Source organism: Salminus brasiliensis, chromosome 25, assembly GCF_030463535.1.
Source record: "Salminus brasiliensis chromosome 25, fSalBra1.hap2, whole genome shotgun sequence".
NCBI classification, from domain to species: Eukaryota; Metazoa; Chordata; class Actinopteri; order Characiformes; family Bryconidae; genus Salminus; species Salminus brasiliensis.
The window spans coordinates 5,435,911-5,460,355 of record NC_132902.1 but is presented as its reverse complement, the minus strand read 5'-3'; the positions used below and the strand labels follow the sequence as shown (position 1 = coordinate 5,460,355).

General features: G+C 39.9%; 1 protein-coding gene across 1 annotated transcript in view; it reads right to left on the bottom strand.

The window, feature by feature from the left end:
- Positions 1 to 2,903: 2,903 nt before the first annotated feature.
- tmem163b (transmembrane protein 163b) overlaps positions 2,904 to 24,445 on the bottom strand; it is a 71,962-nt gene continuing 50,420 nt past the window's right edge. Inside the window, exons 5-8 of the mRNA XM_072671117.1 lie at positions 22,007 to 22,103; positions 8,649 to 8,760; positions 7,075 to 7,216; positions 2,904 to 4,108 (exon numbers count right to left, since the gene is read on the bottom strand). Of these exons, the coding sequence (XP_072527218.1) occupies positions 4,048 to 4,108; positions 7,075 to 7,216; positions 8,649 to 8,760; positions 22,007 to 22,103 (412 nt within the window). The 3' untranslated portion in view covers positions 2,904 to 4,047. The remainder of the gene's footprint in view (positions 4,109 to 7,074; positions 7,217 to 8,648; positions 8,761 to 22,006; positions 22,104 to 24,445) is intronic.

The following is a 24,445-nucleotide window of genomic DNA, read 5'->3' as shown; positions in this document are numbered from 1 at the left end:
GTGGAAAACACCTTTAACATCTGCCCAGAAAACAGACTCTGAAATGTTTGGACGAGTGTCTGAACGGTAATCTTCACATTACTTTACACACAGCCTCTCAGAAAAGAAAATTGCTTCCTACTATGAACAATCATTAAAACAGAACATACAACAGCACTGCTCTAACGTCTACATCCAACCTCGTATAACCTCTAATATTGACCAGTTCTCTACTGTATGTACAAGAATTACTCTTCAAGTTTTACAATGAATAAAACTACATTATTAAACAGTAACATGAACTTCATACAAAGTCCAGCGGTACGTAATCCTCCAGTCTGTCGCATAGACTACATAAATACTGAAGTGTGACTGTACTATATACATGGTTAGGTAGAGTTTGTGCTACTTTACTGGAGTACACCTGTGCAGTGCTATGTCTCTGAGGGTGCAGTGGTGCTGTGAATATGATGAGCAGAAGAGCGCTGCTAGTGAACTGATTGTACTCCACTCCAGTGTGCTCTGCTTCTTGTGCACAATTTCATTTGATTTGAGGTTTGGTTTTACACTAAACTGTATGTGCTTAAAGGCTCTTCACCAAAGTTAACGACACCACAGCAACCACCATGTCCACAAAGAGGTAGAATTCTTGCTTGCCTCCTTACGTGGGTTACAGGCATATTCCAATGGGGTTTTTGTTCTCAGCCTAACATCTGTCTGCCACATCTGTATCGTACCGTTGGTTACCATGAAAAACAAATCTTCCAAATGGACCAAAACATACTGACTCTAAACTCAAATAATGATTCATTTGGGCAGTTGCTGAATCTTATGAACACACACATGCATTTACACTCAGGAGTGTATACAGGACAGCTCCACTATTGCATTTAAAATCGTCACAAACCCCAAAAGTTTTAAGTGTCATATTTGTACTAAATTAATGTAAGCATTTCATAATCTTTGAGCAGGGCAGGTTTCAACTACGTACCCCCCCCCCCTGCCAACATTGAGAAAGTTCTCTAGAATCCAATACTTTTGGGATGACCTGGGGATGAGGTGACGTAGTGATCATCCAACATCCTCATAGCAATGCTTTGTAGAAAGCCTTTCCTGGACAGTAGAGACAGTTACTCCAACAAAAGCAGAAGAAGAAAAAAAATGAACGAGCAGGTGTCTCAAAACTTTTGTCCATATCCTGTACATACTATATAAGGAGTTTGACTCAGATACAGTGACTCAGACTCATGTCTGCTCAGTTGTGAAATAAAATGATTTTTTATTATTGATCTGTCAACTAATTTTTTTATTTTATTTTGGACGATGATGTTGGGATTTCATGAAAGGTGGTACACCTTGTCCCCTAAATGCAGTAAATGATCAGACGTTTTTAGTCTTAATGATGTCCCAAATTCATTTAACAGCTTTAGGCAAATACAGAATTAAAATATTATTATGCATTAGGGTTCTATAGTTTAATCATGTTTATTATTGCTATACGTGTGTTTATTATTGTTAGTATTGATCATTTGTCATTTGATTTGCAATCATTTATGATATACCAAATAAAAAGTATACCATGGTGTAAGAAACCTAGGCTATTTCCTGCACTCCCTGCTGGAAAAAAAATACACTGCATAACCAACCTAGTCTAGACTAGGTTTCAGACTAGCTCAGGCTATCTGAAAGCAGGGCGGTGTAGGGTTACACAGTAGGTCTCAATATCTGGCAACTCTAAACTCTATAAAAATGTGTTTACAGATGAATATAGAAACACTGCACATTACAAATGTGTGAAAATACGGCCAAACAAACAGAAAACACAGTGTCTCACTCTTCTTAGTCTACAGGCCGGTTTAGGGTGTCTGGTGTGGGCACGACTGTAATACTCATGGTTCACATTATACTGGGACCTAGAACTTGAACACAAAAGCTAGAACCTAAAGAATGAACACAATAAAAAAGAAAAAGAAAGAAAACTGTTTGGATATTTGCTTTTCCCAAAGTTTTTACCATAATTAAGCTTTGTGAGAGCTTCACTATGCTGGTAACAGATGAGCACAGATTATTGCCTTCTGAGAACTAGAGTCTCATCTTAACCTACATTTACATTAATACCTGAAGACCGAAGCCTTTCTGAAAACCTTTACAGACGTAATTCAGCAGCTGTCCGGTGGTCTCCGCTCTGCACTGCAGGCCGGTTTCCGCACGTAAACGCTTTGAACGGGTTCGGTCAGGCCTGCTAATCATGCTAACAGCTAATAAAACCGTCGCCGTCAGATTAGCATTAGCTACTGAAATGGCGCTACAGAGCACTTAGCTGCTAGCTAGAGTTCGTTAACTGTTAGCAACGGTCTGAGAAACTGACTAAAACCGGGTTTCCATCCAAACGAAATTACTAAATTAAACTAACTACAGCCATGAGGGGAAACTTTAGCTAGTCAGCTAGGTGGCGTCTAAACCAGCGACACTGGGAGAGATTCAGCCGGCTAATTAGCTAGCTAGCTACTAGCTAACTCGGCTTTTGCTGTTAGCAGCTACATGTTTGCAGCCATTTGCGCTCTTTTTATGGGCTGAGTTCGGGCTGAACGAGCAGTGACCCACCTACTAGTCAGCTAACGAGGGCTGAAGTCTCCGCTCCACCCCGGCGACGTCCACCTCCATGTGTCTGGAAGCACAGACGCAGCGCACAGTTCTGGGAGAGCAGCGGGGAGCCGTTTCTCAGCCCAGCAGGCCCAGAGCTTCCCCCTCACCGACCACCTGTACCAACCGCTGAGGGAAGCATGTGACTAACGGCTCGATCCGGAACCGTTTATTAAAATGCCTTTAGTTTCGCAGTTTGGCTTTAGCGATATTCTAGTTAACAATATTATATATATTTTATATATAGATATTATATATATGTTTTATCATATTTTTAGCTGTTTGTTTTTTTTGGCGCGTTTTCGAAATTTCCAAAAAATTAGAATTTGACGACTCGCCTGGTAGTTTGTGAGCTCAACTACTATTGAATTTGAATTCCATCAAATTCCCCTCAAAACGTCTGCATAATTATGTTGTTTAGTTGAGTTATTTGTTCAGTCTTCTCACATAAACCCACTCTGAACAGACTGGCGTCTGGATAATGGCCATTATTATGCAGACATTTAGACGCGTTGAAGCGCACTGGGCTGTGGAGCAGTGGAACTGCATTCTCTGGAGTTGAGGAGCTCTAGCCCACACCTTTGGGATGAGCTGGAGTGGTGTATGTGACCCAGAACCATCCCTAATTCATCCAGCATGATTTCTACAATACCTGACCTCACTAATGCTCTTGTGGCAGAATGCAATCAAATCCTGACCTCAATGTCCCAGTACTGTAAAGCCTGCTCAGCAGAGTTACTCAAGTTTAGGATGCAGATGTGGCAGATTTGAGGTTAGGCTGTTAGGTTGGTGGCCCAGAACAGTCCAGAACAGAGTTTGTCTAATAGTAACGGAGCTTTCTCTGGGTGCACAGGTGGTCCTGCTGAGAATGAATAAACGCTGTGATAAATACATCCGTGTCCATGACCTTGTCCCGTGCTCTTCGTCCTCCTCCAGATATCCAGTATTCCTCATTCTCTGGTCATGTGTCACATATCAATGAACATGTGAGTGTATGTATTTTTGTTCACTGTGTGTCAACGTTCTCTTCACAACCGATGGATGAGCTAAAAGTTCCTAAACACAAACACTCCATGTAGTACTGCAACTTAACAAAAGGTGTGTTGTAGCAATGTGCAGGTGATGTTGCTCCTCCAGCCCACTTCTTAGACAGGAAGCCATAAAATATGTTTTTTCCCAGGTGCATCTCTTTAGGCATCTTCTACTTTTCCATCCATCCTCATCCTCTTGGGATCCATGTTGGAGATAATGAGAGATTGTGCAGTCCATATATTTATATATATATATATATATATATATGTGTGTGTGTGTGTGTGTGTGTATGTGAATGTGTGGGTGTTTTCCTTCTTCGGGAGAGCCTCTACTAGAGAGTGTGTGGGTAGACAGAGTCTGTTCTCTGTGTCCCTCTGCTGTGCTGAGCGTGTCCTACTCAAAGCGCTCATAGTGTCTGGTTTGTCTCATACGGGGCACCATGTCCATCAGCAGCCTGAGGGAAGAGAGTTAGCATAACAAACATCAACAGCATGGAAATCATTTCTACCAAGTTGTATACTAGCTAAAAGTGCTGCTAGGAAGTTTGCATTAATTCTTGTTTTTGGAGTTCTACATAAATTTGACCTGAAATGTGATCATATCCTTTTCACAATCAGACGATAGGCTTCATCATGCTACACTGAGCCATTTAAACAAATGATGCAGAAACACTACAGCCTTTTATTTATTGCGCGAAATGATCCAATAGTAAATATCTTGCTGGAAAAAGTGTGTGAACCTTTACTCTCAGTAACTGGTGATCAAACCCGAACAATGGAATGGAAGAATTTGGGCTAATTCGTCTTTACAAAACTGTTTTAGCTCAGTGATGTTGTTGGGCTTCTTTAGGTCTTTCCACAACACTCTTTTTTGAGTAATGTCCGGACTTTAACCTTGCTATTCCAAATTGTGAAATGTCTCCTGCTTTAACCATTTCTTTGTAGTCGCAATTGTGTGGGTCATTGTCCTGCTGCATGACCCACTTTCAATAAAGCCTCGGTTCACAGCCCTGAACCATGGTCCTGTTCTATTTCCCGCTAATCCACATGGTCTGGCAGCAGTGTTCTTTTTTGGAAAGTAGTGGCTTCCACTTTGCTGTCCTGCCATGCACACCGTTCTTTAGAGTTTGACTGATGGTGGACTCATTAACATTGACATTGCTCAATGCAAGAGAGGCCTGTAGATACTTAGGTGTTAGGTGTTACTTCCCATAATATTATTACCTGCATCAGTTTTTTTGCTGGATAACCACTCTGTGGGAGAGTAACAGTGATGAGTGCTATTTTCCTTTATTTCTATGTCATCTGCCTCACAGTGTACTGGTGGTGGCCAAACTCTTTAGAAATGGTTTTGTAACCTTTCCAGCCAGGCGATACATCATTTCTGAGGTTCTCCAAGACCAAACCTGGAGAGAGGTTCTACTAAACTTACATCTTGCTATCCTCTTAATCGAAACCCCTGACTACAGGTACCCCTTTAACCATTTTAGTAACTCTTAAATACTCCCAGACGTTCACATATTTTTTCATATAAAATGGATACTTTTGCTAAAAAAAAATGTTTTTGTCTCATTTGTTTGATTGGGTTCTCCTCATCTAGTTTTAAGGATAATTTCTGGCCAAATTTAAACTGAACTAAAAACTGTACAGGATTCCAACAGGTCAATGTGCATAAATCAAACATAAATGGTCTAAAAGGTTGTTCAAATCTTGCAATCCTGATTTGTACTTATTGCAAAGTATAATTGCTTTTTTAAAAAAACAGTCTAATGAGTTTCAAACATGCTGATGCTTGAACAAGTGTGAATTCTTGGTGTGTATGTGTACATTATCAACAAGCAAAAATCCTTGAAAGTGCCACCTGGAATTTTCCATCCTATAGATAGTGATACCAGGACCTTTTTGAAAAGGGGTGTTTGACTCTCAGTGGTAACAGGTGCCTGTTACAGAGGGTTATCAGTGGGAAAGGCTGCATATGGCACTGTTTTAGAGTTCCACCCTACTCCGCTGCACTCATATCAGACAGTCTTCATTTCCAATACTATGAATAGGAAGGGGCTAAAGTTAGATAAATAACCTCTGGTTGTTTTTTAAATTGTGATAAACTGAAATGTTGGTTTTTTTACTTACAGCTCTTAAAACCTAGTGCTTTCTTGTCTATTTATATATAAATAAACACTTTTTTATATGTGGTTTCTGATGCTAAGGGCCTGTTTACACCTTACATCAACATGCATTTTGTTTCTAGACAGTATCCGGATCTACTTTGACTGGATTCTGTTTACACATGTTATTAAAATGCGTCCCCAGCATCTGCAGATGAAATCCGGCTTAACTTACGTGATCCATCCTTACCATCTCCATTCACAATGGGTCCATATTATTTTTGTATTTTTGCTTCTGTACACCACCTCAGTGGATCTGAAATGAAGCAATGTGTTGCTGTCCAAACACTTACAAACATGATTGTACCAGGATACTAACTAGTCGAGTATAAGAGTAACACCTACTGTTAAATATGCTTGATTTGCCTAGAAGCGCTAGTGCAAACTTTGGACGCCAAACTCACTTAGGCCGACCAACTACACTTGGGGTTAAACTAACTATCTAAGTAATCTGAAAATACACATTACTGTTCAGAGGTGTTAGGCACCTAAGCATGGTATTTAAAAGCATTTCTCACAGCAATAGGAAAGTTTTTACTGTTAGAACAGTATGCAGGTAAACATAAATACAGTAAAAAGGAACAGGAATTTCTCATTTTGAAGAACGTAGTCAGTCTGACGAACAAGGCTTGGCTCCAGATTTCTCCTGTATGCCCCCCAGCCAGTGAATTTACCAAACCAGGTATTGGAAGATTACAATAAATAACCCTAGACTCCCATGAGGAGACCTTTGGGTATGTTCTGTACGACTTTCTATACGGATGTTAGTGGTATTATTTCCAATATTAGTGTTTTCCTAAGTAAATTAACATATACTGCTCACACAAAGGACTGTTTAAGGGCATTTTCACACCTATATTAATTTCCTCTGGTCTAAATCAGTTATGGCGTTCGTAAACTTGGGGCGTTTGGTATACTTGTCCTTTGGTTTGGTTTGGTTTGTTTTCACACAGGGAAAAATCAAGCACCAAAATGCATCACAACAAACCATGTGAGAAAGTTGTTCTCTCCGTTAACTGGGGCAGTAATTATCTTGATTGTTTTGAATTACAGCACTTACTGTATTCACCCCTGCCCAAACAAATCGCACCAAGAGTGAAAACGAACCAGGGTCCGATTTAACCGGACTAAAAAGTGCAGATGTGAAAACATTCACAGGTGCTTAAACATTTGGCACAGTACTGTATATAAGCAGCTAAATCAGTGCTGACAGGTTCTGCTGTGTCCCAGGCTGTAAGCAGTGTCTGAAATCTCACTTGACGCCGTAGGCCAGGATGATGAGTCCGATCAGGACGCCGATGGCCCCGTCCAGGTACCAGACTTTAGGGTCATGCTTAAACACCTCAGCACTGACGAGGATGGAGAAACCCATTACTCCTCCCACCAGCGAGTTGAAACCTGCAAAACAAACACATCAATTAAACAATGACTGTAATTACCAGTGAGAGCATTTATTAAATGTGAGGGAGAAGAGTTCATAATGTGCCCTTTTTTCTCCCATTTTGCTCTTAGGCCGTGCTAATGACCATGCAGAAGAATGTGGCGTAGAGGCAGCGAAGGCTATATAATAATTATACTCTGGGTAAGGAAAAAACCTCCCAGCACAGGTGTTGAATTTCACACTCTGCTTTGAACCAGCTTTAAATTTAGTTGCAGGTGAGTTAGTGTTTGTGGGACTGTGTGTGATGCAGTGTCAGCTGTCTGTCCAGTCAGAACAAGTAGAAATGGCTATAATGAATACTGAATGCTGTCTTCAATGTATTTAGCAATGTGTTCTGCTACATTAAATTAAAAGGGTGATATTGTTCAGAATGTGTTTAGAATTTTGATGCACTGCCACTATATGTCGCAAGTTAGAATTTTGAGCGATGCTGCTTTGCCATCAGCGGCAGGAGTCCAGGAGAGCACCATGGGCCGTGGGTGGGTAGGTTCTTTCTCCCCTTTATCACTTTAAAAGTGATGTTAGCCAGCACAGGCGTGTGTTAGCTAGTGCTTTGTATGTATCAGATGAGGAATGTGTTACATCCTTACCCTCTTTGGGTAGCTAGCTTTGCTAGTGTTAGTGGGAGCTTTGTATGGGTGGGTTGGCAGTGCCAAATTGGGAGAAAAAGGGGAAAAAATTGACATTTGGAATATCACCTTCGTAAGACACACAACGGAAAACTCTCCCGTTAAAGTGGAATTCCAACTATGTGAGTTTTGATGTGACGTGCTGGTGTGAAATGAGTCAGAACTGTTCATAGTGATGGTCATAGGTACCAGATATCTGAAGTTGTTACACAACTCCATTAAGAGGACACTGTCTGACAACTAAAACATTGATTTTGCAACAAGGTTTTGGAATAAAAAGCATCTCTTAAAGTCAATTTATGGTGGAAAGGTACAACAGGGTGTTTTGAGACATAACAGTCCCCATATCTAGTCATTGGCAGCCGCGGCCCAAGAGAGCACAATTGGCCTTGCTCTCTTCAAGTGGGTAGATGGCACTTTCTCTCCACATCACTCCAGTGCAATTCTGATTCAGATTCATGAAGTGTTTTTAAAGCGTAGAACTGTTCACAGCTCTGCTCTTATAATAATGATGTTTTAGGAAGAAATCTCTTCCTAAGCACAGTGAGTGAATAAGACCTATAACATCACAATTTCAAAGATATGAGGTTTCTCATGACAGTGACTAAGTGGTCTACTTTCTCTCCACCCTAAAACCTCTCATCTCCTCATTGGTCAGCAGCCAAGAGGGAGGGGCTACAGGCAGACAGATGCAGGTTCAGTTGCTACGACGCTGCAGAAAGGAAAAAAGCCTTGGCTGGCCATTGCCACGGCAACATACCGTCAGTGATGAGGGCTCTGCTGGTCAGGACTCTCCCCAGCATGAACTTCAGCACGGCCAGTATCACACACACCACACCGCTGATCACCGACACACTGTAGAGAAAATCATCCTGAGAGAGAAAACAGAGAGGGAGAGAGAGATGGAAGACAGATGGATGATGACAGAAGGGTGGAGAGAGTATGAAAGAGAGCAAGTTGAAAGGTGAGAGATGGAGAAAGAAAGGATGAGAGCTGCATTCTTGGTCTTAGCAGAATCATTAATATTGCATACCGGCCTTGTAGGCATGAAAAACTGCAGCACTGCAAGGTTACCTCCATCAAACACAGCATTTCTCTCTCTCTCTCTCTCTCTCTGCACCCCTCTCTCTCTTTCTCTCTTCTCTTTTGATCTCTCTCTCTCTCTGTCTTTTCTATTTCTATCTTTTACTCTGTATCTTCACATCCATCAATTTTCTGTCGCCCCTCTCTGTCTCTTCCTCCCTCTTTATTATTCTATCTCTATTATCTATTATTTACCTTCTCTGTCAATCTTTAACTCTGTCTCAGTCTTTACCTCCCTCTCTGTCTGTCTTTACCTCTCTCTCTCTCTCTCTCTCTCTGTCTTTACCTCTCTCCCTTAGTCTTTACCTCTGTCTGTCTATATCTCTATCTCAATCCTTACCTCTCTCTATCTCAGTATTTATCCCTTTCTGTATATAATTCTTTACCTCTCTATCTCAGCCTTTACATCTCTCTATATCAGTTTTTACCAGATCACAGTTTCCCTCTCTATCTTAGTCTTTACCTCTCTCTATTTATCAGTCTTTATCTTTCTATCTCAGTCTTTACCACTCTCTATATATCAGACTTTACCTCTCTCTATATGTCTTTCCCACTCTCTATATATCTGTCTTTACCTCTCTCTATATATCAATCTTTCCCACTCTCTATATATCAATCTTTACCTCTCTCTATATATCAGACTTTACCTCTCTCTATATATCAGTCTTTACCACTCTCTATATATCAGTCTTTCCCACTCTCTATATATCAATCTTTACCTCTCTCTATATATTAGTCTTTATTTCTCTATCTCAGTCTTCACCACTTTCTATATATCAGTTTTTTTTCTCTATCTCAGTCTTTACCACTCTCTATATATCAATCTTTACCTCTCTCTATATATTAGTCTTTATTTCTCTCTCAGTCTTCACCACTTTCTATATATCAGTTTTTTTTCTCTATCTCAGTCTTTACCACTCTCTATATATCAGACTTTACCTCTCTCTATATATCAGTCTTTCCCACTCTCTATATATCAATCTTTACCTCTCTCTATATATTAGTCTTTATTTCTCTCTCAGTCTTCACCACTTTCTATATATCAGTTTTTTTTCTCTATCTCAGTCTTTACCACTCTCTATATATCAGACTTTACCTCTCTCTATATATCAGTCTTTCCCACTCTCTATATATCTGTCTTTACCTCTCTCTATATATTAGTCTTTATTTCTCTATCTCAGTCTTCACCACTCTCTATATATCAATCTTTACCTCTCTCTATATATCAGTCTTTATTTCTCTATCTCAGTCTTTCCCACTCTCTATATATCAGTCTTTACCTCTCTCTGGATCAGTCTTTACCTCTCTCTACATATTAGACTTTACCTCTCTCTATATATCAGTCTTTACCACTCTCTCTATATATCAGTCTTTACCTCTCTCTGTATATCAGACTTTACCTCTCTCTATATATCAGTCTTTACTACTCTCTATATATCAGTCTTTACCTCTCTCTACATATCAGTCTTTACCTCTTTATCTCAGTCTTTACATCTCTCTATATATCAGTCTTTACCTCTCTCTACATATCAGTCTTTACCTCTTTATCTCAGTCTTTACATCTCTCTATATATCAGTCTTTACCTCTCTCTATATATCAGTCTTTATTTCTCTATCTCAGTCTTTCCCACTCTCTATATACCAGTCTTTACCTCTCTCTGGATCAGTCTTTACCTCTCTCTACATATTAGACTTTACCTCTCTCTATATATCAGTCTTTACCACTCTCTCTATATATCAGTCTTTACCTCTCTCTATATGTCAGTCTTTACCTCTCTCTAAATGTCAGTCTTTACCACTCTCTCTATATATCAGTCTTTACCTCTCTCTGTATATCAGACTTTACCTCTCTCTATATATCAGTCTTTACTACTCTCTATATATCAGTCTTTACCTCTCTCTACATATCAGTCTTTACCTCTTTATCTCAGTCTTTACATCTCTCTATATATCAGTCTTTACCTCTCTCTACATATCAGTCTTTACCTCTTTATCTCAGTCTTTACATCTCTCTATATATCAGTCTTTACCTCTCTATATATATCAGTCTTTACATCTCTATATATATCAGTCTTTACATCTCTCTATATATCAGTCTGTACATCTCTCTATATATCAGTCTGTACATCTCTCTACATATCAGTCTTTACCTCTCTCTACATATCAGTCTTTATCTCTCTATCTCAGTCTTTACCACTCTCTATATATCAATCTTTACCTCTCTCTATATATTAGTCTTTATTTCTCTATCTCAGTCTTCACCACTCTCTATATATCAGACTTTACCTCTCTCTATATATCAGTCTTTCCCACTCTCTATATATCAATCTTTACCTCTCTCTATATATTAGTCTTTATTTCTCTATCTCAGTCTTCACCACTTTCTATATATCAGTCTTTATTTCTCTATCTCAGTCTTCACCACTTTCTATATATCAGTCTTTATTTCTCTATCTCAGTCTTTCCCACTCTCTATATATCAGTCTTTACCTCTCTCTGGATCAGTCTTTACCTCTCTCTATATATCAGTCTTTACCTCTCTCTATATATCAGTCTTTACCTCTCTCTATATGTCAGTCTTTACCTCTCTCTAAATGTCAGTCTTTACCACTCTCTCTATATATCAGTCTTTACCTCTCTCTATATATCAGTCTGTACATCTCTCTACATATCAGTCTTTACCTCTCTCTATATATCAGTCTTTATCTCTCTATCTCAGTCTTTACATCTCTCTATCTCAGTCTTTACATCTCTCTATATATCAGTCTTTACATCTCTATATATATCAGTCTTTACATCTCTCTCTTCCTCAGTCTTTACCTTTCTATCTCAGTCTTTACCTCTCTCTATATATCAGTCTTTACATCTCTCTCTACCTCAGTCTTTACCTCTCTATCTCAGTCTCTCTTCTCTTTTTCTCTCATTCTTCTATCTCGATCTCTGCTCTTTGTCTATATTTCTCCATCATTATCTTTCTGTCTCCTTATGTATTGTCTATCTCTCTGTGTCTTTCTATCTGTTTCTGACTCTCTCTCTCTCTCACACACACACAAACACATACACACACACTCAACAAAAACATATCAATTTATTCTTCTCCTGCACAACAGTGTGATGAATCTGCAGCTCTGATAAACACATCAATTTCAATGGTGCCAAGGTGATGAAATCTGAAAACAGAAAGCCAGTCTTGATTTGTGACTCCAAAAGAGTAAGCAATGACACAGACCATCCTTTAAGCACATTGTTATTCATCCCTTTGTCTCTACTTCTAGATACCCATTTGTATGCTCTTTTTCCTGTATTTATGGGGTACTTCCTTTCACACCTGCTGTTATTCATCTGAAGCAATCTGATTATAAGTGGACAGTGGCACATTTAGCTGTTTAGACCTACCATGTCCATGTGTCTCAAATGCAACTTTTGTGCCTACATTTCACAGACCCATCTGTCTCTTGCAGCATTTGCTGTCAGGCAGAAATGTCCCGGTAGTTCTTGTTTAGGTTCAGGTACGAGCTATAAAAAGGATCACACAGATTTACACCTAAAATGCTATGAGGAATAGAAGTCACTAGAATAGCCACAGTCAATAAAGGTATGTATTGAGAAAATCAGGAGCAGCACTTGATGACCTGCCTACTGGTGGGGAATAGTACTTTGCTAGGGTTGTGGGGAAGCCAGTGGCACAGGAAACCGTGATAGACGTGTTTAAGGGTTAGATAGAATAATGCATCCACTAAATATCAGCAAATTGTAGAAGCCAATGTGACACAGTCAGTCAAGAACAATCTTTTGCAACATGACTCAATACCCACCATCAAGAAACACAAGCCGGAGCATCACTGAAAATGTGTTGGTAAACATCTCAAAAATTGAAGTGTTCTGCAAGACATCTTGGTCTACATAACAAGTTAAACACACCCAGCAACACATGAATCAATCCCCAATTCTCAAATTCAAGCCAGGCACTCCAGTTTCAATAGAAAAACCTTTCCCACCCCCCTCAGTCTGCTTAAACCCAGCTAACATATTGAAATGCACCTGTGAATTCCAGAAGAGATCCCTCACAACTGACAGTTTTGCCGCTCAGGCTCAATGTCTCAGCAATATCTTGTGGAAAAGGAGAGATTACAACAAGCCATCTTAACAATTCTTCTGTGAGAAGGAAGGCCCACTTTATGAGAGCGCATTTGAACATGTTCACTCTTATCAGGGATGATTTACAAGACGTGCAGACAGCAGATGGCACAATGATGCAAGTACTGAGAAATGACTGGATGCAGGCATCCATCGCCTTAAGACAAGGGCTTTTAGCAGGACAGTGCAAATGCAGGCAGAACTGCAGTACAGAGTAAAGACCAACATCTAATTAGAAAAAGCATTAGTGCTAGCATGAGGCATCTTAGCAATCAAAGCACACTCAGCATTTTCAACAGGGTCACACTGCATATATTAAAAAATTAGTAACACCTTACAGAAGGGCAACATGACAACTGCCATACATCTACATTAACATTAAACATCTATCTATAGATCTATCTATCTACCTGTATGTTTATTTTTTTTATATATATATTCCAGGTGCCCCTGGTTAAGCCCCTCAGGATAACAACTACTTTTGGGCTATATATTGTCTCCCATAAATATTGATCATATTATAGTTAGCTTATATATAAATATATAGATACTATTTAAGTTCATTTCATGCCAATGATATATTCATAACATAACAGCATGATAAAGCAATTACAACCTTTAATTCATAATAAGCTTTAATTAATAATAGTTTGGGAAATATATGTTATTTTTCTTACTAGCCTTGAGTAACACATCTTTACCTGTCGCTGTCTGTCCTGTGACGTTGTCTATGTATTGGTCATTGCATGGCCTCTCTCTACAGCCCAGCCAACATACTCATGTGGGGCTCACATGGGTGGAACGTGGGCTATGTGGGTTCCAGGTGGGCATGGGCTCTAAGTGGGTTTTTACATATATTGCTACTAGGACCCAATTGGGCTTCCCAAATGGGCCTCACTGTAACAACCCACTATAATCATACATGAGTCCCATTTAGGCCCCATGTGCAGTGCACAACCCAGATGGGACCCATGCTCAATCCCTCCAGGTCTCATCACTGACCCTAATGGGCATCCATATGTTGGGCTGAGGACAAAAGCTTTTGGTTCCCAGTTGTTAGGTGGGATGATAGGTGGCACTGACTCTAGCCCCGCCTCTGAAAGACAGCAGACGAGAGAACAGAACAGAACAGAGCGGCTGGTAAAATAATAATACGCAAATGAACACAATGGGCAATACTGAGGTCAGCAAAAGGTGTTGAGGTCATGTTTAAATGTTCTATGATAGGTCAATGACATAATGCCTTGTGAAAGGCATTCTCCAGGTCAAAATTTCCAATAATAAATATATAAATAGAATAAATAGTTGAGTAGAAGATGAATCCACCTCTAAAAGCCATGAAGTTAAGGATTTTATCACAAAATCATACAGAACTTTAGGCACCCCATGCGATTTGAATTAGTTTGACTCCTTAAACCTTCTCTCATCAATCAGCAGCCTCCTCTAATCAGCAACTCCTCTATACAGCTGTCTACAACAGATGTGTAGAGGAGAAGACTCCATGCATTAGGCAATAGCAGGAAACAGGACTGATGATGGTCACTCTAAACTGTACAAAACAATAATACTACAATAATCTTGCTTAAAAAGAAAGATATCATCATCTCCTCTTTTACATCTCATGTCATAACCTCCTATTAGAAACCCCTTCCCTGTAGCATGTTGCTGGTGTACAGTTAAACACATCTGTTGATGGTGCTGATCCATGTGTAGTACACGTTAGCCATCCTCTAGCCCTCCGTTTCTGACCACAGTCACTCTTGGCCTGATTTTTTGGGGTGGTGCACCCCTCAAGCAGTGACACTCAACATAAAAACACACTAAACTGGATTATTTTGCTGTGTGTGTGTATGTGTATTAGCATTAGAGGTTTTAGACCTATTTAAATCAGCTATGAGGTTCAGACAGGGACAGGCATAGATCCCCCCAAATCAGTTTTCTGGCCCGAACCACTGCAGCTTACTGGTCATCCAGCTGATCATTAATAATCAGTGCTCTCATAGGACTACACAAACAGGTATACACACACACACAGGCACATCAGTCTCCACACGCCGCCACAAGTACACACCCCGGAGTGCAGTGCAGCATACACTGCTCTGTGGGAGTGGCCTTATTAATATTTTATTACTGAAGCAGGGTTAGGCTGAGTGTGAGTGTGTGTTGGCGGGGGTGGAGCGACAGCCAGTTAGAGGGTGTGTATGCATGCGTCTGGGAGTGAGACTGAGGGTGTGTGTGTGTGTGTGAGATCAGCAGCAGATGAAGGCAGTAGAGAAATATCAGATCTATTTTTAGAGAGTGCTTGTATGCGCCAAACTCGGCTTTACAGACCAGAGCAGAGCTGGAATCCTCCAGAGAGCAGCCAGAGTACTGATTAAACCATCTAACACACACACACACACACACACACACACACACACACACACACACCCAAACACCACCACCCCACTCTCACTTTCAACATTTATCTATCTATCCGTCTATCTATCTATTCATCTGTCTGTCTGTCTATCTATCCGTCTATCTATCTATTCATCTGTCTGTCTGTCTATCTATCCGTCTGTCTATCTATCTATCTAGCTATGTCTGTCTATCTATTTATCTGTCCATCTGTCTATCTATCTATCTGTCTCTAGTTGTTTGTCTGTCTGTCTATCTATCTATCTATCTATCTATCTATCTATCTATCTATCCATCTATCTGTCTGTCTGTCTATCTATTAATCTATCTTTCTATCTATCTATCTATCTATCTATCCGTCTATCTATAGATTCAGAGAACAGCCAGAGTACTGATTAAACCATCTAACACACACACCCAAATACCACCACCGCACTCTCACTTTCAACATTTATCTATCTATCTATCTATCTATTTGTCTGTCTATCTATCTATCTATCTATCTATCTATCTATCTATGTCTATCTATCTATCCATCTGTCTATTTATCTATCTGTCTGTCTATCTATATATTCGTCTATCTATATATCTATCTATATATCTGTCTCTAGTTGTCTGTCTATCTATTTATTTATGTCTGTCTATCTATTTATGTCTATCCGTCTGTCTATCTATCTATCCATCTGTCTATCTATCTATCTGTCTCTAGTTGTCTGTCTATCTATCTATCTATATATATATATTTATCTATCTATTCGTCTGTCTATCTATCGATCTATCTATCTGTCTGTCTGTCCGTCCGTCCGTCCATCCTTCCATCCATCCATCTATCTATCTATCTATCTATCTGTCTCTAGTTGTCTGTCTATCTATTTATCTATGTCTGTCTATCTATTTATGTCTATCCGTCTGTCTATCTATCTATCTATCTATCCATCTGTCTATCTATTTATCTGTCTCTAGTTGTCTGTCTATCTATCTATATATATATTTATCTATCTATTCGTCTGTCTATCTATCTATCTATCTGTCTGTCCGTCCGTCCGTCCGTCCGTCCATCTATCTATCTATCTATCTATCTATCTGTCTGATCTAATTATCTGTTTTTTCTGACTATCTGTCTTTCTATCTATCTACACTATATGGACAAAATATTGGGACATCTGCTCATTTAGTTTTTTTTCAAAAGAAATCTATCCATCTGTCTATCTATCTATCCATCTGCCTGTCTATCTATCTATCTGCCTGTCTATCTATCTATCTGTCTTTAGTTGTCTGTCTATCTATCTATCTATCTATCTATCTATCTATATATCTGTCTCTGGTTGTCTGTCTATCTATTTATCTATCTATCTATGTCTGTCTATCTGTCTATCTATTTATATATCTATCTATCTATGTCTGTCTATCTGTCTATCCATCTGTCTATCTATCTACCTATCTGTCTATAGTTGTCTGTCTGTCTGTCTGTCTATCAATCTATCTATCTGTCTATCTATCTGTCTATCAATCTATCTATCTGTCTATCTATCTATCTATCTATCTATCTATCTATCTATCTATCTGTCTATCTATCTATCTATCTGTCTATCAATCTATCTATCTATCTGTCTATCAATCTATCTATCTGTCTATCTATCTGTCTATCTATCTGTCTATCAATCTATCTATCTGTCTATCTATCTATCTATCTATCTATCTGTCTATCTATCTGTCTATCAATCTATCTATCTGTCTATCTATCTATCTATCTGTCTATCTATCTGTCTATCAATCTGTCTATCTATCTATCTATCTATCTATCTATCTATCTGTCTATCTATCTGTCTATCAATCTGTCTATCTATCTGTCTATCAATCTATCTATCTATCTGTCTATCAATCTATCTATCTGTCTATCTATCTGTCTATCTATCTATCTATCTATCTATCTGTCTATCTGTCTATCAATCTATCTATCTGTCTATCTATCTATCTATCTATCTATGTATGTCTATCTGTCTATATATCTGTTTGTTTATGTCTGTGTGTTCATCTAAGTCTGTGTCTATTTAAGTGTGTGTCTCTGTCTATCTGATCTCTATCGTATTTCTCTTTTCTCTTCCATTTACTCTCTTTTCTCACTCTTACTCTTACTTCAGTGTTCCAGCATGGTGCCTCCTCAGAGACAGTAGCAGTGTGAGGATGAGGATGAAGGGGGACTGGGGTTTTGGGTTTTTCGGGGGTGATGGTGGTACTGCCTCACAGATACCTGCGGCACTCTCTCCCCTCTACACGTTGCCAAGCAGCCCTGATTGCCTGGCAACAGCAGAGTGAGACTATTCCCATCCTGCACACACACACACGCACGTCCGTCCTGGCTTCACACCTCTCCCGTTCCTCTGCCTCGTCTCACTTCACACCACAGCTGTGCTGCATTCTCCACCTCATTACTGAAGACACACTACCTACCCAAATGACGCTCTGTTATTTCACTCAAGGCCTGGACTAAATGTTGGCTGTGATCATATTGGGGCTCCACTTGCAAAAGTATTTTTGAGTAGATCTGAAGAGGTGCGGAGGGCAAAGCTGGACACAAGAAATAAAACGTACACCGCTGTCATTACTGCAGAGATTTCAAGACCAAAGCTGACCCATCTGACCCATGCTGCACCATCTGTTTACACCCATACTTCCCTGTATTATATCCTTACTTTCTTGACTGGAGGTCAGGTTGTCAGTGGGCTCAGGGGTCTTCTTTCAAAAACCTGTCTTTTGTATCTGTTCAATTCAGACTAATTAGACCTTCAGGCCAGTAGCTGAAGATCAAAGTGCAGCCTCTGATGTCCAGTGGTCAGTGTCAAGACACACACGTGCAAAGGTTTCAGAACTGTATTTTTATTTACTTATTCTTTTGTGTCTATCAGATCCTCTGGGATAAAGCTGAGAGATAAATGTTTTTTGTTTTTTTTTAAGTACAAATCAGTTGGAAGGTTCTGTGGAGTCATACCTGTGGTCACAGCTGCAAAGTAAGAAGGCTTCTGGTTCAAATCCAGATTGGGGAAAAAAGAAATAGGTTTCTTTATGTGCAAAAATACATAAATGAACATAAGCAGCTTATTGGAATCTGTGACTTTCTGGTAAAAGCAACAGTTCTGAAGTCAGAAGGTTGTTGGTTCAACTATTGGCTGATCCTGATCTTCCCGTAATGTAAACAAATCTAATTTCGAATCAATCTAAAGCTAAAATAGGGGGTTATGGATTCAAATACTTGGTAGGATCTCCGGGCCATGGCTGGGAAAATGTGCAGTGTTATAGAAAGAGGAGTAGTAAGAGTAGAAACAAGGATGTTTCCTTTTTGATGGAGGACTGGCTGTGATTACACCAGTTTGATATAACACCAGATTTGAACCCTCTGGAGTCTATAAAAGCGCCGGCGAATGAAATGCGATGTTTCTCAACCTATTAATATCTTTGCCATGACACAGCGCAGAAATACAGTTTAAACATTTCCTGAATCTGCAGAGTCGGCCCTGCCCCTTTTCGCATCTTCCTGCCACACATATCAACCCACATCTGGAGTTACGAGGCAATGAAGACGAGTCAAGATACTCGTCTCTGCCTCAGCGTAGTGGATTTGTGCGTCAGTCAGTTTTGCTGTGAAACCGGCCAATGGACACTCAGGAACTTGTCTTCTACCTCTCAACATGTCTGACTGGTGCATTTGTATGTCCGACATCTGCCTCTCATCTGTATATTGCTGGATCTGTATGTCAGTCTATGGGTTTGTGTGAAACTGACCAATGAACACTCTGGCTCTCTCCACGTATATACTATGTTAAGCTCAACAAAGCTAAGACTCTCCTGAACTTATTTCAAGCTCCAAAACAATTTGTCCACATGAGCAAAGGTATGATTTCACAGGAAATATGAAGAATATCTCAAATCTGACATTCATTTTATAGGTTTAGGGTCAGAGTATTTTGTCACACATATCTTATATGCAAATTTAAGATGATATGTACAAATCTAGAAAATTCCTTGCAACTGTATGTAAATAAGGCAAAGCCTTTCCTTAGGATTTCTTTGTCTACAAAGAAACACTAAATCTGATTGAAACAGCCTTTTAAAGAGGGTTCGTTTTGAATAAATACAACCATAAAGTCCCAGGTAAGCTCCTCTCACCGAATGCAAAATCTGATGAAGAATGGATCATCATTTCTTACAGCAATCAGTACATGCTAAGCAGAGTTGTTCCTGTGTTATAACAGTGGGGGAAAGAGCCAGGAACCACCAATGGTTCCAGGGAGTTTAAGGAGTTTAGGAGGTTAAGAAGCTCTTAATCTGAGTAGAAACACATCAACACAAGTGTTAATCTCAAATGTTCAAATCCTGCTTGATCTATGGCTTTTGCCTTGCTTCACTGTAGCTTGGAATCTGTGAGACAAATGCCAATAAAGTCAGATCCTGTAACAGTCTACTGCCAGTAGACACCACACCTCATCAGGATCCACAGGAATTATTACAATTACTATTCCAACTGAAAGAAGATTGATTTAATCAAACTAGATCAAACTAAGCCTGATGTTAAGCCTGCTTTGTGAACCAGGAGGATGTTCACAAAGCATCACTTAAACTTTCTGTCAAGTCTGAACAATGAGAAAAGAGCTGAGGGACTTTCCTATCAGACAGTCCTCAAATGTGGGCTACAGTTAGGCTTTATGTCCAAATGTTTGTGGACACCCCTTTTTTATGAATGCATTCAGCTACATTACTGACACAGATTTATAAATGCACACACACAGCTTGTCTAGTCCCTGTAAAGAAGCATTGCCAATAGAATAGGACTCTCTGGAGCAGATAAATATGAACTTGTTGGCACCATGCTCTGGAAAGATGATGCTCCATCTAATACTTTTGGGATGAGTTGGGGATGAGGAGGCCTCACTGGTGCTCTTGTCACAGAATGCAATCAAATCCTCAGTTACTTCAACAAAAGCAGGGTAAACTCTTTTCATTATCCCTGACTTTGAAAAAAAAAAACGAGAGCATGTCCAATTGATGAAACTGATATAAAAAAGATATAAAAATGATCTTTTCTATAATTAGTTTGTAGATAACATATATATATATAATAATTGATGTAGGACATCCTCACATAGCCTTTAGCCAAACTGGATAGTGAGTGTATGTGTATGTGAGTGGGTGCGTCTGATTTCTCCTCAGGAGCAGGATACACACCTAAAGGAGGCCAGACAGTGCTGAGAAAACTAGCGGAAGCAGCCAAGAAATCTGACTCACACATACTGACAGACTTGGTCAGGGAAGGCAACTTGCTGGAAGTGGCCCTGTACACTGATCTGATAGCAGATTCACTGGTTCTCTTCAAGCACTTGTGAATTTCTGTTGTGGCATACGCAAATATCCTATTTCTATTTTTAACTGGGTAAAGGTCAGTTATTTTAAGGGTTTGCAGATAATTGCTACTGCACTTGCAAATATGACGAGCCCTCCTCAGCATATACAACTGCACCCAATAGTTTAACTGTTAGCTTTAGCATTAGCTCATCCATTACTCGACCCTTATTATCTGACATCCTGAAATCCTACGGCTTTTTGATGACATTTTGTGAATTTGTAATTTCTAAAAGCATTATTTACCTTATAGTAAGTAGTTTTTATTGCCTTGGGCTCCCCCTACAGCTGTGGAGTTTAATTCACTATTACATCACTGCTGTAAATATTAACTGCAAAGGGATAGACAAATGTGAAAGAAGCACATGGACGGAGGCAGTAATATTACAGGAGTAAAATACGAGCTACGCAGCGTTAAACAGTTCTGGTGTTGTCGGGTCTTGTGCACGTTCCAGCAAAGTTACAATATCAGTGATAGAGATGCCATTCTCCTTATTATGAGTCAGTGGAGCATCAACATGATTTTGCAGCTGTTCTTTTAATGTTACATAATGCAATTTTACATAATAGCTGATTGATAGTCGGGACTTTCCAAAGTCCAGTGGCCAACTGTGAATATTATGAGCTATCCCACTGATTTTTGAGCTCTAGGGGTGCACCGATCCAATACTCGATACCGGTATGTCGAGTATTGGCAATATTTACCATGTTTTTATAGTCATCACAAGCATAAAACCATGGTCAATTTTGTACAAATATCTATGTTCTGCTAATATCTACATCTCAAATTCAGTCATATTTAAGTCTACAACATGTGTCTTATAAATTCCTGTGAATTCTTTAGGCAAATAAAGTTACATAAACCTATCAAACAGTCAGGCACAGTTGGCCTAGAGGTCTTGAGAGAGGGTTGAAAGAGGGAAAAAGTCAAGCAATTAGTTTAAAAGCCTGTTTAAAAGAGAAAAGCATAGCCAAGAAATGGTCTGTAATTTGGCTTGAAGCTCTTGACCAGTTGGGCAATGATATCTGAGTTGCAGCCCAAGCACTGGTACAGATGGCACAGGCTAAAATTCATTACTTGCAGGGAGGTGTATGATCTCTTACCACTTCAGGCAGTACTCTGGTGGCGAGGGCATGGATGGCTTTCACCAGGATGGTTAGAGCAGATAGGATGAACACCACCCCCAGAACAACACATGCTCTGCAGGAAATACACAAAAGTAATAAAGACATTAATGAATGTGCAACAAAAGTTCAGCATCATAATACCAAACAGGAGTTGCCTGGTGTAGCTCCTCTACAGAACGCTCCATCTGTTTTCCCCATGTTAAGTGTTACAGAAGACTAAATCCAAACAGGTTGCAGCATCGCAACTAGCTTTTACGTCAGGCTTAAATGCTGCTAATGATATCTTGATATCTATTGTGATTTAACGTCAGGAGTTTACTTAAGTCCTATATTTTACCTTGCACCTCTATCTGCCATGATGAACCAACAGTAAGCAACAACAAATGCCAGGTGCTGACCAACGGCAACACTGCTGACCATGTAACTGGCAGCTCCTGACTAATAAGAACCGAGTGAACATACAGTAGTATGTAAGTTCAAGCAGTTATTCCTGAATGTGGAATGCAGTTTTCACTTCATGAGTCTTTTTAAGGACCTAGCTGTCACCTACTCCATTACACACAAGTCTGTACTGGCTGGTGATACGGGAGCAGGCATGAATTTAAATACATGTTCAAGATCCCACAGTGACAGGCAGGGAACGGTCCCCCAGAGATAATCTGTGACCTTTCAAGTGTGATGATCTATGGCTAGCTCATCCTGCCAGGGAGCTCAAAACCACAGTGGACTGCAATGAGTGTAACAGTGGTGGTAAGGCAGGGTGCCTTTATTGGGGCTAAATTTATAGGCAGACAGGTAAAGAACACAGACCCCTTGCAACCCCATTCTGCCACAAGGCGGAATGTATGAACATCCTAATGATGTCTCAGATGGTTTGAAGGTGTGTAGAGTGGTGTGATTGGGTGGAACCTGGGAGAAAACTGGTCAACAACTGGAGCCTAAGCGGATGGTCTATGGCAGTGGTCTCCAATGTTCAACTCCATTCCACACTAAGACTATATTCAAACTGCAGGCAAATCACATTTGTCTCTTATATCAGATCTGGTGAGATGACTGTCCGCACTGTTATCAGCAAGTGATGAGATCGGATCTGCATGGATTGCTGCTTTCATACGCGGAAAGCAGGAGGTTGCTCTGGATTTTACGTGGTCAATGTCTGTTGTACTGCGATTGACGCTAAACAAACATTGAAATCTCTACTGGACGTCCAGAGCATCCAGACTAATACACAGTTGTACAAATAAGATTGTGATCACATTTCAAACCACTCCCAAATTAGGTTTGGATCCTATTTTGTGGTTCAACAAAATAAACAAACTCAAAAATCAGTCGGATTTGGGCTGACTGGCTTTAGAGCTATTTGTTACACAAACTAGGGGAATAGCCAGAATTACAGGTTGAGTGGCTAGCTAGTAAGCATTGTGTTCCAGGGACATAAAAAGTGAATAAAAAAAAAAATAAACCACCTTGCCTACTTGCTGAACTCTCAAAGTTACCACAAGCACTGCGCAGCGACAGCATTCTAGGCAGATAGCTGGTAAAGGCTACTCTACCAGAGTCCTACCTTTTACAGCACCAGGTGTAGATGCCCAGAGCCAATGGCTTATTGTTAATGTACCGCAGTGGCCTGCTCCTTTCCTGCAGGTTTCAATCAAACCTACCCGGTTAAGCCAATCAAGAATTTCTGGAGTTGTAACTAGGGTTGGATTAGGGTTGGATCCAACGTCTGCGGGACAGTAGCACTTACAGCAGCAGAGCCATGTCTGCTAGCCTGTAGCCCATTGAGAATTAGGAGGACTTCATGGTAATGCTCTTGTTTTGTGTGGCTCTCTGTTGCTGAGTTTCATTTTTCCACTGGATTTATTATTGAGTTATTCCCATATCCCTACTGTATCCCTAATTCAGCTCATTTAAGGCTTGTTAATTAGCTAATGGTAGGATCAAGTGTGTTAGAGCAATACAACCACTAATGTATGCAGTATAGTTGCACTCCACAGACCTTTAATCAGAAACATTCTGTCAAAACCTAAACTAGCACCAGACTGAATAAAAAAAATCTATATTCCTAGTAATTAGAGACATCATATCAGAATAAGAACAAAGAACAACAGAACTAATTCAAGCCTGGCTGACTGAAAGCCCCCCCCCCCACACACACATGGTTTTGGATCTTTGCTTAACTAGCTCGGCTACAGATCCACCACATATCAGACAGCCCAGCTGACTAACTGCTGAGCTACCGGCACAAGTTTCAGTCTGTACTGCATTTCTGAATGAGGCACAATGCAGGACAGCCAATCAGAACAGAGCTCGTTTACATACACTATATAGACAAAAGTATTGGGACACGCACTCAATGCTGGTTTTCACCAAAAGCAGGGGTATTTTTTGGAGTAACTGTCTCTACTATCCAGG